Raw genomic sequence first — 14,711 nt, forward strand, 5'->3', positions numbered from 1 at the left:
TAACCTATTGAGGGATTTTCAAAGCCTAACCCCAGCCTGACCTGGGGGAAGCAAAATACTCAACTCCAGCCCCTTCTAGCCATCCTTTACCACCTATGTAGGTGAAGAAAAAAAAGGGGGGTTGGAGGGAAAGCCCTTATGAAGTTTACAGCCTAGGACTGAGACTTTATCATAGGAACACAGAATGCTTTCCCTCCCCTTCATGTCTTACCACTACACTGCTAAACTATCATGATTGCCGTTATTTTACCCAGAACATCATGCCCACCTTTCAATAAAAATTTATAAGCATACTAAAAGGCAAAAAAGAAAATTTGAAGAGACAGAGCAAGCAGCAGGACCAGATCAAGATATGGCAGAGATGATGGGATTATCAGCTCATGAATTTAAAACAACTATGACTAATACACTAAAAGCTACAGTGTTAAAAGTAGACAATATGCAATAACAGATAGGTAACGTAAGCAAAGAAATGAAAATTCTAAGAAAGATTCACAAGAAATGCTTGAGAGCAAAAGTACTGTAACATAAATGAAGAACGTGTTTGATGCGCTCATCAGTAGACTTGACATGGCTAAGAAAACAATCTTTGAGCTTCAGGATATATCAATAACAACCACCAAAACGAAAAAACTGAAAAAGAGAAAAGACTGAAAAAAATAATATAACAGAATATCCAAGAACTGTGGGACAACTAGAAAAGTGTGACATACATGTAATAGGCATACCAGAATGAAAAGAGATACAGGAACCAAAAAAAATTTGATACAATAATAACTGATAATTTCCCCCAAATTAATATCAGATGCCAAACCATATATCCAGAAGCTCAGGAAACACTAAGTAATATAAATGCCAAAAATCTGCATATCATATTCAAACTGCAGAAAATAAAAGATTAAAAATAAAATCTTGAAAGAAGTCAGAGAAAAAAAATCTTACCAAAAGAAAAGATAAGAATTACATCTAACTTTTCCTTAAAAACCATGCAATCGATAAAAGAGTTGAACAAAATAAAGTGTTGACAAAATAACCCAGCCACCTGGAATTCTACACTCTGAAATTACCTTTTTTTTTTTTTTTCTTTTGAGATAGGGTCTCACTCTGTACTCAGGTCAGAGTGCAGTAGCACAATCATGGCTCACTGCAGCCTTGACCTCCCAGGCTCAAGCGATCCTCCCACTCAGTCTCCTGCATAGCTGGAACTACAGATGAATACCTGGCTAATTTTTGAATTTTTTATAGAGACGGAATCTCACCATGTTACCCAGGCTGGTCTCCAACTCTGGGCTCAAGTGATCCTCCTGTCTCAGCCTCCCAAAGTGCTGGGATTGCAGGCCTGAGCCACAGTGCATGGCCTGTGAAACTATTTTTCAAAAGTGAAGGAGAAATAAAGACTTTCCCAGGCAAAAAAAAAGGAGGCATTTGTTGCCAATAGAACTGCCTTGCAAGAAACACTAAAAGAAGTCCTTCCAAGAGAAGAAAAATAATATAGGCTAGAAGTTCAGATCTACACAAAGACAAGAAGAGCACTGAAAACTGAATAAGTAAAGGTAAAGTAAAAACTTTTTACTTCTCTTATTCTTAATTGATCTAACAGATAAGTGTTTTTAAAATAATCATGATATACTTAATTATGTATACTTATGCATATATCTTATGTGTGTGTGTGCATATATGCTTATATATAAGTAAAATGAATGATAGCAATGATACCAGGGATGAGAAGGCATAGACTGTCATTATAAGATATTTGTACTACCCATGAAACAGGATAATTATTTGTAAGTGGGATTTGAATTAGTTGTAAATGTATATTGCAAACTCTAGGGCAACCACTAAAAAAGTTTTTAAAAAAGTATAACTGATAATTGGTATGCTAACAGGGAAGAAAATGGAATTATTTAAAATCTCAAAACCACAAAGACAGAAAAAGAGTGAAAGATAAAAACAGTAACAAAGAAAAAGGGCACCACTCAAAAAAGTTTTAAAAAAGTATAATTGATAATTGCTATGTCAAGAGGGAAGAAAATGGAATTATATAAAATCTAAAATTCACAAAGAAAAAGAGTGAAAGACAAAAACAGTAACAAAGAAAAAGGGCAATAAATAGAAAATAATAACAAATATGACAACTATTAATCAATGATATTAAAAATAATCATTTTAAACATTAATGGCCTAGATGGACGAATTAAAAGAAAAAATATATCATGCTAACCCTAATGAAAATGAAGTAGGAGGAGTTATATTAATTTGAAACAGAGCAGACTTCAGAGCAAGTTTAGTTATCAAGAATAAAGATGGTCATACATAATAATAAAAAGGTCAATACTCCAAGAAGACTTGCAACCTTTAATGTACATGCACCTAACAACAGAGCATCAAAATATGAGAGGCAAAAACTGATGGAACTACAGAGAGATATAAATAAATCTACTATTATAGCTAGAGGCTTCAACAGCCCTCTATCAGAAATGAACAAATGCAGCAAAAAGAAAATCAGTAAAGACACAGTTGAACTCAAAAGCACCACCAATCAACTGGATATATTTGACATCTGTAATCTCCTTCATCCAACAACAGCAGAATACACATCCTTCTTATGCCCACATGAAACATTCAGAAAAAAAGACCACATCCTGGGCCATAAAAAATACCTTAACACATTTAAAAGAATAGATACAATACGATGTCTCCTCACAGACCAAAATGGAATTAAGCCAGAAACTGGTAACAGAGAGATAGGTGGAAATCCAAAATACTTGGAGATTAAGGAACACACTTCTAAGTAACACATAGATCAAAGAGAAAAAAAAACTCAAGAAAAATTTTAAAATATTTTGAACTAAATGAAAATGAAAGTGCAACTTATCAATCATGGGATGCAGCAAAAGCAATGTTCAGAGGAAAATTTATAGCATTGAATTCATCTATTAGAAAAGAAAAAAGCTCTAAAATCAATAATCTAAGCTTCTACTTTGGAAACCAGAAGAAAAAGAACAGGCTAAATCCAAAGTAAGCAGAAGAAAAAAAAATAAAAGAGCAGAAACCAATGAAATTGAAGACAGTAGATAGAGAAAAATCAATACAACCATAGGCTAGCTCTTTGAAAGATCAGTAAAATTGATGACTCTAGAGAGGAAGGAAGGAAGGAAGGAAAGAAGGCAGGCAGGCAAGAAGGAAGGAAGACAGGAAGACAGGACGGAAGGAAGACAGGGAGGCAGGCAGGAAGGAAGGAAAGAAGGAAGAAAGGAAGGGAAGAAGGGAGGGAGGGAGGGAGACAGGAAGGAAGGAGGAAAGGGAGAGAGGCAGGAAGGCACAAATTACTAATATTAGAAATGAAAGAGGTAGACATTATAACAAATCCCATGGACATTAAAAGAAAATAAAGGAACATTATGAACAACTCTATGCCCATAAATTTTATAACCTAGATGAAATGGATCAATTTCTTGAAAGAGACACTCTGCTAAAATTTTCGCAAAAAGAAACAGGCAATCTGAATAGGCCTACAACTATTAAAGAAATTGAATCAATATAATAACCTTCTCAAACAAAAAGCAGCAAGCCCAGATGGGTTCACTGGTGAATGCTATCAAACACACAGGAAGAAGTTATGCCAATTCTCCGTAACCTTTTCCAGAAGATATAAGCAGAGAAAGTACTTCCTAACTCATTCAATGCAAGGTAGTTCAAAAATTGGAAACCAATTAATGTAATCAATCAATCGCATCAACAGCGTAAAGAAGAAAAATCACATGACCATGTAAACAGATCACAGAAAAGCATATGAAAAAAAAAAAACCTCAGGAAACAAGGAAGATGGGAACTTCCTCAGCTTCATAAAGAGCATTTACAAAACATCTAAAGCTAATATCATATTTAATGGTAACAAACTAGAAGCTGTCATGCTAAGATGAAGAACAAGTCAAGGGTTTTCTCCGTCACCACTCTTCTCAATATTGTACTGGAATGCCTAGATAACGCAGTAAGACAATAAATGAAAATAAAAGATATACAGATTTGGAAGGAAGAAATAAAACTCTCTTTGCACATGATATGATTGTCTATGTAGTAAATCCAAAAGAACAGACCAAAAAAACCCTGTAATTAATAATAGATTATAGCAAGGTTGCAGGATACAAGTTTAATATGCAAAAATAAATAGATTTCTGACATAGTAGTACCAAACAAGTAGAATTTGAAATGAAAACACATTAGAATTTACATTGGCAAACCTCAAAGTGAATTAATTAAGCATAAATCTAAAAAGAAGTACAAGATCTAAATGAGGAAAACTACCAAACTCTGATAAAATAAATCAAAAAAGAACTAAATAAACTTGAAGATATTCCATATTCATGGATAAGAAGACTCAATATTGTCAAGATGTCAGTTCTTCCCAACTTGATATATAAATTCAATATAATCCCAATAAAAATGCTAGCAAGTTATTTTGTGAAATCAACAAACTGATTCTAAAATTTTTATGGAAAGGCAAAAGACCCAGAATAGCCAACCCAATATGGAAGGAGAAGAACAATTCTGGAGAACTGACACTACCCAACTTGAAGACTTACTATGAAACTACAGTAATCAATACAGTGTGGTATTGGCAAAAGAACAGACAAATAGATCAACAGAACAGAATAAAGAACCCAAAAATAGACCCACATAAATATAGTCAATAGATATTTGATAAAGGAGCAAAGGTGATACAATGGAGCAGACAGTCTTTTGAACCAGTGGTGCAGGAACAACTGGACATCCACACACAAAAAAAGTAAATTTAGACACTGATCTTACACCTTTCACAAAACGGAACTCAAAATGAATCATACGGCGAAATGCAAAATTATAAAACTCCTAGAAGATAAAAGAGAAAACCTAGATGACCTCATGCATGACAATAACATTTAGATACAACACCAAAGGCAAGGTCCATGAAAGAAATAATTGATAAACTAGACTTCATTAAAATTTAAAATGTCTGCTCTGCCAAAGATTCTGTCAAGAGAATGGAAAAGATAAGCCACATATTGGGAGCAAGTATTTGCAGAAGACCTATAAAAGAGTGACATCTAAAATATACAAAGAACTCTTAAAACCTCTGCAGCAAAAAAATGAACAATCCGATTGAAAAATGAGCAAAATATCTCAGAAAACACCTCACCAAAGAAGATAGAAAGGTGGCAAATAAGTATATGAAAGGATGTTCAACATCATATGTCATTAGGAAATTGCAAATTGAAACACTTATGAGGTGCCACCACACACCTATTAGAGTGGCCAAAACCCAAAACACCGACACCACCAAATATTGATGAGGATGTGGAGCAACAGGAACTCTCATTCATTGCTGGTGGGAATGCAAAATGGTGCAGTCATTTTGGAAGACAGTTTGGTAGTTTCTTTAAAAATTGAACATATCTCACCATATGATCAGCAATTGTGTTCCTTGGTATTTATCAAAAGAAGTTGAAAACATCTGTCCACACAAAAACTTGCACATATATGTTTACAGCAGCTTTATTCATAGTTGCCAAAATTTAAAAGCAACCAAGATGTCCTTTCATAGGTGAATGATTTTAAAAAATCACGGTACATACAGACAATGGGTATTATTCAGCACTAATTTAAAAAAGATCTATCAAGCCATGCAAATACATGGAAGAAACTTAAATGCATATTACTAAGAGAAAGAAGCCAATCTGAAAAGATCACATACCATATGATTCTAACCATATGACATTCTGGAAAAGCCAAAACTATGGAGACAGATAACAAAAATCAGTAGTTTCCAGGGAATAAGGGGGAGGTAGAAACAAACAGCTGGAACACAAAGGATTTTTAGAGCCGTGAAACTACTCTATATGATACTATAATGGTGGATACAGGTCATTATACATTTCTCCAAACCCACAGAATGCATAACAGCAAGAGTAAACCCTAATGTAAACTAAGGACTTTGGGTGATAATGACGTGTCAGTGTAGGTTCATGAATTGTAACAAATAGATCTCATGGTATGGGATGTTGACAGTGGGGGAGGTCGTGTGTTTAGAGATTGTGAGGAGGAGATATATGGGAACTCTCTGTACTTTCCACTCAATTTTCTGTGAACTTAAAACTGCTCTAAAAAATCAAGTCAATTTTTTTACAATAGAAATAATTCTGGAAAAAAGTTAGAAATAAGGACATCAATTCTAAAATGTAGAGCATGTAAGAAAGTCTTAATCTTATAAAATCCTAAAGCTGAATTATAAAGAGATTACATGGATAATGGTCTATTTATTTTTAGAAGTATAATTAAAATGAATGTTTCTATATAAGATAAAAAATTTTCTAGCCCCAGCAGAATTACTTAGTTATGGTAGTAGTTATTACAACTAAAACAGTGCAACTAAATTATGAGGGTGAGACTGTTATAATCTGATTGGGTCCATATTTACATATATTTAAAGATCCTGTATATTTCAACAATGAGAGAGTTGCATCAGATGAAATACTGTACTAATTTCTGCATGGTAGGAAGACTATAGGCTAAATATTGGGGTAATTTATTTCTAGGTTGGAAAAAGAAATTGTTAGGTGAAGAAACCTTTAAAGTTACTGGGTTAAAAAGTGGATTGCTGCTAAGTTATTCACCTTTGGTGAAATATCTAAACAGTGGCTACTTATCTCTCAAAACTACTTTTGAATACAGAAAGAAGCTGAATACTTTACCAGAATCTACACTGGATGCTAAGCAGACACAAGGATTACATGACTATTTTGGAGATAGTGAATAGTGAATTGTGAGCCTGTTACTGCAAAGACTAAACTCCTGGAATTCTGAAGTCCTGAAAGTTCATGCCCCTCCATTTTGACTACTTAAGAGACAAAATGAAAGCTGTTAGGCATATGGCTCTCAAGAACCAGTCTGAATTACATAAAACTCTGCATGTAAAAATAATCAGACTTTCAGCAAGAAAATGAGCTATTGCTGCAAAACCAATCAGAAATAATCCTTCTTCAGAGTCTCCAGACAGGCAAGAATGTCAAAGGACCCACCGCTAATTGAGAGAGCAAGTCTACCCCTGGTGAGAAATAGACATAAGTTTAAAAAGTAAATGACTATATTACTTAAAACTATTAATGTTCAAAAAATTAAATGTCTAAAAGGCTTTTGTGATTAAGAGAAATGTATAGTCTGTGCAAGGCATAAAATTGTATTTGTGACAATACAGTGAGTTCAATCTTTATTGCTAATAAACAGAGACATTATATTTTCAGCACAGTAATAAAATCGCATTTGTAGTAATAAATGTCTCTTCTCCTGGTCTCAGAGTAAACCTGAGTAGTGTACTTGTCATTCATTTTCCACTCTTTTCAAACCTACTTATTTGCTTTAAATCCTAAACTTAGGTGGTTGGGTTGAAATTTAAATTTTTTCTCAAATAAAATCTTTTCACATATACATTTTTTGTAAATATAAATTAAAGTTTTCCAAAGGAGAAAAAAAATCATTGCTACTTTAAAATTCAGTCAGCATCAAAGTCCGGATCCTTCTATCCATAGAGTAATCTGTTTAGAACTTAAAGTAATAAAGACAGAAAGGGGCTTGTAAAATATAAAATGATTATAATCACTAAGCAGAAAACAATTTAAACATATTTAAGTTTAATAAAAACTATCTCACACCTGTGATCCCAGCACTTTGGGAGGCCAAGGCGGGTGGATCACCTGAGGTCAGGAGTTGGAGACCAGCCTGGCCAATATGGTGAAACCTCGTCTCTACTAAAATACAAAAATTAGCTGGGCATGGTGGCGGGCACCTGTAATCCCAGCTACTCGGAAGGCTGAGGCAGGAGAATTGCTAGAACCCAGGAGGCGGAGGTTGCGGTGAGCCAAGATTGCGCCACTGCACTCCAGCCTGGGCAACAGAGCGAGACTCCATCTAAACAAATTAATAAATAAAAGTTATCATTTTATGTGGCAATCATCTTCTTTTTAGAGTTAAAAATGTGTCATGTCCATAGATCAATGGAACAGAATAAAGAACTCAGAAATAACGCCATATACCTACAACTATCTGATCTTCAATAAACCTGACAAAAACAAGCAATGGGAAGTTCAAGACCAGCCTGGCCAACATGGTGAAACCCCATCTCTACTAAAGATACAAAAAATTAGCCGGGTATGGTGGCATGTGCCTGTAATCCCAACTACTTGGGAGGCTGAGGCAGGAGAATCGTTTGAACCTGGGAGGTGGAGCTTGCAGTGAGCTGAGATCGCGCCATTGCACTCCAGCCTGGGCAACAGGGCAAGACTCTGTCTCAAAAAAAAAAAAGAGGAAAGGATTCCCTACTTAATAAATGGTACTGGGGGAACTGGCTAGCCATATGCAGAAAATTGAAACTGGACCCTGCCCCACTTCCTTATACCATATACAAAAATTAACTCAAGATGGATTCAAGACTTAAATGTAAAACCTAAAACTATAAAAACCCTGGAAGACAACCCAGGCAATACCATTCAGGACATAGGCATGGGCAAAGATTTCACAATGAAGACACCAAAAGCAATTACAACACAGCAAAAATTGACAAATGGGATCTAATTAAACCAAAGAGCACAGCAATAGAAACTATCAACAGAGTGAGCAGAGAACTTACTGAATGGAAGAAAATTTTTGCAATCTATGCATCTGACAAAGGTCTAATATCCACCATCTGACAAAGGTCTAATAACCACCATCTATAGGGAACTTAAACAAGTTCACAAGAAAAAAAAAACCATTAAAAAGTGGGCAAAGGACACAAACAGACAATTTTCAAAAGAAGACATACATGCAGCCAACCTACATATGAAAAATAGTTCAACATCACTGATCATTAGAGAAATGCAAATCAAAACCATGAGATACCATCTCACACTAGTCAGAATGGCTGCTATTAAAAAGTCAAAAAATAGCAGATGGTGGTGAGGTTGAGGAGAAATAGGAATGCTTATACACTGTTGGTAGGAGTGTAAATTAGTTCAACCATTGTGGAAGACAGTGTGGTGATCGCTCAAAGACCTAGGGGCAGAAATATCATTCAACCCAGCAATCTCATTACTGGGTATATACCCAAAGGAATATAAATCATTCTGTTATAAAGACACATGCACACGTGTGTTCAACACCATTCACAATAGCAAAGACAATGACTCAACCTAAATGCCCATCAATGGTATAAAGAAAATGTGGATAAAGAAAATGTGGTAAAGAAAATGTGGCACCTGTACACTGCAATAAAGAAAATATGGTACTTGTACACCATGGAATACTATGCAGCCATAGAAAAGAGTGAGATCAGTCCTTTGCAGGGACTTGGATAGAGCTGGATGCCATTAGCATTAGCAAACTAATGCAGGAGCAAAATCAAATACCGCATGTTCTCCCTTATAAGTGGGAGCTAATTGATAAGAATACATGGGCACATAGAGAAGAACAACACACATTGGGGTTTATCAGAGGGTGGAAGGTGGGAGGAGGAAAGGGATCAGGAAAAATAACTAATGTGTACTAGGCTTAATACCTGGGTTATGAAATATCTTTATAACACATCCCCATGGACACAAGTTTACCTATATAACAAGCCTGCACATGTACCCCTGAACTTAAAAGTTAAATATATACAAAAAATGTCAAACCTACTATAATCTTTCAAATGGTTTCACTTAAAAAGCTAACGATATACCATAGTATTCAGAATTCAATAAAACTTTCTTTGAAAATAACCTGAAATATTATCACAATTTTTCACCTAGTTTTTTTTTAAAGTTGAAGTTTCTCTTCTATTCCTGCCCTGAACTTATTTCAAAATGCAACATTTTGAAAATACTTTGTTCTGTACTAATACAGCATACCCAAGTGAAATTTTAATGCCAGGAATATATTTAAAGCTATGGTTCCCATTGTGAAATATATGCCTTTGAAATACACAAGGGGATCTATGTAGATAGTCTAAGGGTAAAGAAGATAGATAACAAAAGTGCTAACAAGAACTCCTGCATTTAAATAGAGTGTATGTTTAGTCATTGAAAATTGTTTTAGGGGACAAAATATATGCTATTTGTTTATATAAAAATAATTTTCAAATAAACAATGATATCCTATTTCCCTATGAAGAGAAAGAGATAGAGATTTTTGAATGAGCAAACATATTTTGGAAAACATGCATTTGAATAAATCCTTATTTCGGAATAATAAAGAAAAAATATTTATACACCTTGTTGTTTTGATAGGCAGCACATTTCCAGTCTTTGCTCATGAGAATATCCATAGAGTAGACGTGCTTCTTGTAGTGCGCTTTTATACCACTTCTTTTTATTCTTACACTTTTCTGGCTATATAAATACAGAAAAAAGAATAAAATTCATTTTTAAATATATAACTTTGTTTTAAAATCCACTTATTAAGCCGGAACAAAATGTAATTTGGAGCATTGTATAACATATTTCTTAGACTTTGGTATCTAATTATTATTTTATTATTATTTTAGAATTCAGCAAAATTGTGAAAATTTTGCAAGTTAATAGTCAAAGGGTCAGATGTTTGGTTCACTAAGATAATCATGATAATGTTATTCATCTCACACTTAGAAACTTACAAAAAGGCCCTCAATGTCACAAAATAGTTAATATTAATAGATTTAATAAGAATAATGTTGATTTCCTTTTAAATAACATACCAATTATACTAAAGTGGTACAAATTGAAAAGCAAGTTTCTTATTAGAAGAAAATTAATTTGGCAGGGTGCAGTGGCTCACGCCTGTAATTCCCAGCTACTTGGGAGGCTGAGGTAGAATTGCTTGAACCTGGGAGGCAGATGTTGCAGTGACGTGAGATCGTGCCACTGCACTCCAGTCTGGGTGACAGAGTAAGACTCTGTCTCAAAAAAAAATAAAATAATAAAAAATAAAAAATTCTATTCACATCTAGTTTTAGTGTTACAGCAGATATTAACATATGCATACAAATTTCTTAAACCTTCTATGCCCTAGTTTCTTTATCTAAAAAATGTGAATGATAACACTACATACATCATAAGGTTTCATGAGTATGAAATACAATAATAGATTATAGTTTCATGGCATAATAAGAACTCAGTAAGTTATTTTACTTGGATACAGCACATTTTCTAAATGCATATTTAGTTTTCAAAAAATATATTTTAAGAAGAAAAACAAAATGAAAAAATATCTGGGTCAAAAATAAATATTAAATTGACCTAGTCCAATAATGTTTTCAGTGTTATTTTAAAACTCAGCAAAAAGGATTTTTATAATGTTTTTAAATGTTATATTTATAAAATGCATGCCATCGTTTTCATTTTGAATACTTTACCAGCAAAAGGAATATGGCTATTTATTTTATTAACCTATAATTAACACCTATCTATAAAGATTATATTTTTCTCTCAGATGTATAAGATAATGCCTCTTTACACAGAAGTGTAAATCTATATAAGACCCATATTGAATTAATTCAGAGAATGAAACTATATATTTAAAGCTCTTCTCAAATGTCACCATATTCTTAGAGTCTCCAAATTAATATCAGCTCTGTGCTCCCACTACACATAATACTTTAATTCACTGATTTACTACTTTCTGACTTCTATTACAGTTATTTGTGTTCATGACATCACTACCCATAAAATGAAAGGTCCATGAAGATGGAGGCAATAAATAATATTTCATCTTTGCATCCTCCACAGTACCCATTTGCCTATACCTCATGGTATATTACATAAAGTATTCAGAAAGAGGCTGATAAATTGCATTTGGTCCTGGGCACTGATTAACTTGACATAAAAGCAGTGAAACAATAGGATCAAACAAAAATCTACTTTTGGAAACATAATCTGTGAATTTCATTCATTAAGTTATTTCATAGGAAACAGATGAAAAGAGGCAGATACAATTCACTAAATATTGGAAATTTTAAATTATTTTAAGGATGTCTAAGCTAGCCTTCACAGATTTAAGACATTTCTGCAAGTCAAATGTTATAATATTAAATTAGAAATTGTAGTGAAAAATCACTTTAAAGCTTATAGCACTAAACAGTTCCTATGCTATTCTGTATATAGGAATAGTGTAGGAACAGTTGCTATAATATTCCCTAAAGCAGGGGTCAGACTAGCACTAGTCCATGACCGGTTAGGAACTGGGCGGCACAGCAAGAGGTGAGTGGGGGACGAACAAGCATTACTGCCTGAGCTCCACCTCCTGTCAGGTCAGCTGCAGCATTAGACTCTCATAGGAACATGAACCCTATTGTGAACTGCACGTGGGAGAGATCTAGGTTGTGTGCTCCTCACAAGAATCTAATGCCTGATGATCTGTCACTGTCTCCCATCACCCCCAGATGCGACCCTCTAGTTGCGGGAAAACAAGCTCAGTGCTTTCACTGATTCTACATTATGGTGAGTTATATAACTATTTCATTATATATTACAATGTAATAATAATAGAAATAAAGTGCACAATAAATGTAATGTGTTTGAATCATCCCGAAACCATCCCCCTTCCTTCCCTCAGTCCATGGAAAAATTGTCTTCCATGAAACTGGTCCCTGGTGCCAAAAAGCTTGGAGACTGCTGCCCTACAGAAATAGTATAAGAAAATAATTAAAGAAAATTCTTGAGAAAAATCAGCGCCATATAGCTAAAATAAACTTTGATGACTTAGGGGAACTGAAAAGGTTTAACACTTGTGTCTGGGAGTCTTTGAACTTATCAGTAGGCATGTGCCACCTAGTGGTACTACAAATTAAAACCTCCTAAGGAACTCAAAAAACTAAGGATCTATTTTAAGAGGAATTTTAATTTCCAAATTAGGCTTAACGGTGCTTTGTATTTTTAAATTACTTTTTTTTAATTGAAGAAGTGATAAGGTGCAAATTCTCACAATATAAAATGTGACTTCCTTCCCATCCCAGGTACTACTTCTCCTAAAATTACTATTACTAGTTTCTTTTACAGTCTTCCAGAGATATTATATATTTATATAACTATATAATTTATATATTATAACATTATATATTTCTATAACATAAAAATATATAATGAATTTTATGAATAGTTATATATAATTGATTTTTTAAATTTTCTTGCAGATTTCTGCATTTATTGATTCAACATATTCCAGACTCTCAGGATCTATCATTGAAGAAAACAGACAAAGCTTACATTCTAGCCTATGAGAAGAGACAATATATAACAAGCATAAAACATAAGGCTATAGTATAAAAGGTGATAAGTGCTCTGAAATAAAATGTAAGGCAAAGTCAGGGTGATCATGAGTGATGAGGGGTGGGTAATGAGTGGTCAAGGTAACTCTCATCAAAAAGGTGAATTTAGGCCATGATCTCCCTGAAGGAGGCCAGGTAGTCAGCCATATATAAATCCAAGGAAAGCATACTCCAGGCAGAGAAAAAAATCCTGTAATGTGGGAGAGTACATGTATATTCAAGAAGCATCAAAGAATCCAGTGTAGCTGAGTCTAAACGATGAAGAGAGAGAGTAATAGGAAATGATTTCAGAAAATTAACAAGGGCCACATCATCAAGGCCTTTGCAAGCCATTGTAGGGTCTTTGGCTATTACTTTGAGTGAAAATGGCACTATGGCAGAGTTCTGAGCATAAAAGTAATATTTGATTTGAATTCCTGTTTTTAAAGAAATCATTCTGATTGCTTTGATAAGGAAAGGCTATACAGAGGCAAGTATAGAAGCAGGACAATTAGTTAGGAGGCTATTGCAATAATTTATGCAAGAAATGATGGCAGTGTGGACCACGGCAGTAACAGTTACTGTGGTAAAAAGTGTTAGGATTCTGGACATAATTTGATGACAGAGCAAAAAGCACTTCCTGACCACTTGAAAACTGGTTTTGGGAGAAATGGAGGATTACTCTAGGACTTTCAAACTGAGCGGGCAAAAGGATGGAATTTGCTCTCTACTGAGTTGAAGAGTCTGTCAAGAGTTGGAACATCAAGAGTTTGGGGCGGGCGCGGTGGCTCATGCCTGTAATCCTAGCACTTTAGGAGGCCAAGTTGGACAGGTTGCCTGAGCTCAGGAGTTCAAGGCCAGCTTAGGCAACATGATGAAACCCTGCCTCTACTAAAAAATAAAAAAATAATAATAAAAAGTTAGCCGGGCACGATAGCATGTGCCTGTAGTCCCAGCTACTCGGAAAGCTGAGGCAGCAGAATTGCTTGAAACTGGGAGGCGGAGGTTGCAGTGAGCCGAGATCATGCCACTGCACTCCAGCCTGGCAACAGAGAGAGACTCCGTCTCAAACAAACAAAAACAACAACAACAACAACAAATAGTTCAGACATATTGACATGAGACTTCTCAATACCCAAGAGGAAGATAATTATGACATCGAGGTGGAGATGTCAAGTAGCAGTTGGATATGAAAATTCAGGACAGAAAACTTACCTGCAGATAAACTTTAGGAATTACATCTACACATACACAAATGCGCATGTGCGCGCGCGCGCACACACACACACACACACACACACACACACACACACACACACACGCTGTATTTAAAGCCAAGAAATATGGATGAGAGAACTGAAAGAATGAGAAAATAGATGTACGTATATCCACATATGTGGTATGTATGTACCCCTATTTATTTGACAATGCTCAAGTGATAGAC

At 34.7% G+C, this 14,711-nt stretch overlaps 1 protein-coding gene across 6 annotated transcripts in view; it reads right to left on the bottom strand.

Moving 5' to 3' along the window:
- ZCWPW2 (zinc finger CW-type and PWWP domain containing 2) overlaps window positions 1-14,711 on the bottom strand; it is a 176,962-nt gene that overhangs the window by 35,670 nt on the left and 126,581 nt on the right. For all 6 annotated transcript variants that reach the window (XM_054552444.2, XM_054552448.2, XM_054552443.2 and 3 more), the window contains one exon: window positions 10,259-10,376. In XM_054552444.2, coding sequence (XP_054408419.2) covers window positions 10,259-10,376 — 118 coding nt within the window. The remainder of the gene's footprint in view (window positions 1-10,258; window positions 10,377-14,711) is intronic.

This window comes from Pongo abelii, chromosome 2 (assembly GCF_028885655.2).
Source record: "Pongo abelii isolate AG06213 chromosome 2, NHGRI_mPonAbe1-v2.0_pri, whole genome shotgun sequence".
Taxonomy (NCBI): domain Eukaryota; kingdom Metazoa; phylum Chordata; class Mammalia; order Primates; family Hominidae; genus Pongo; species Pongo abelii.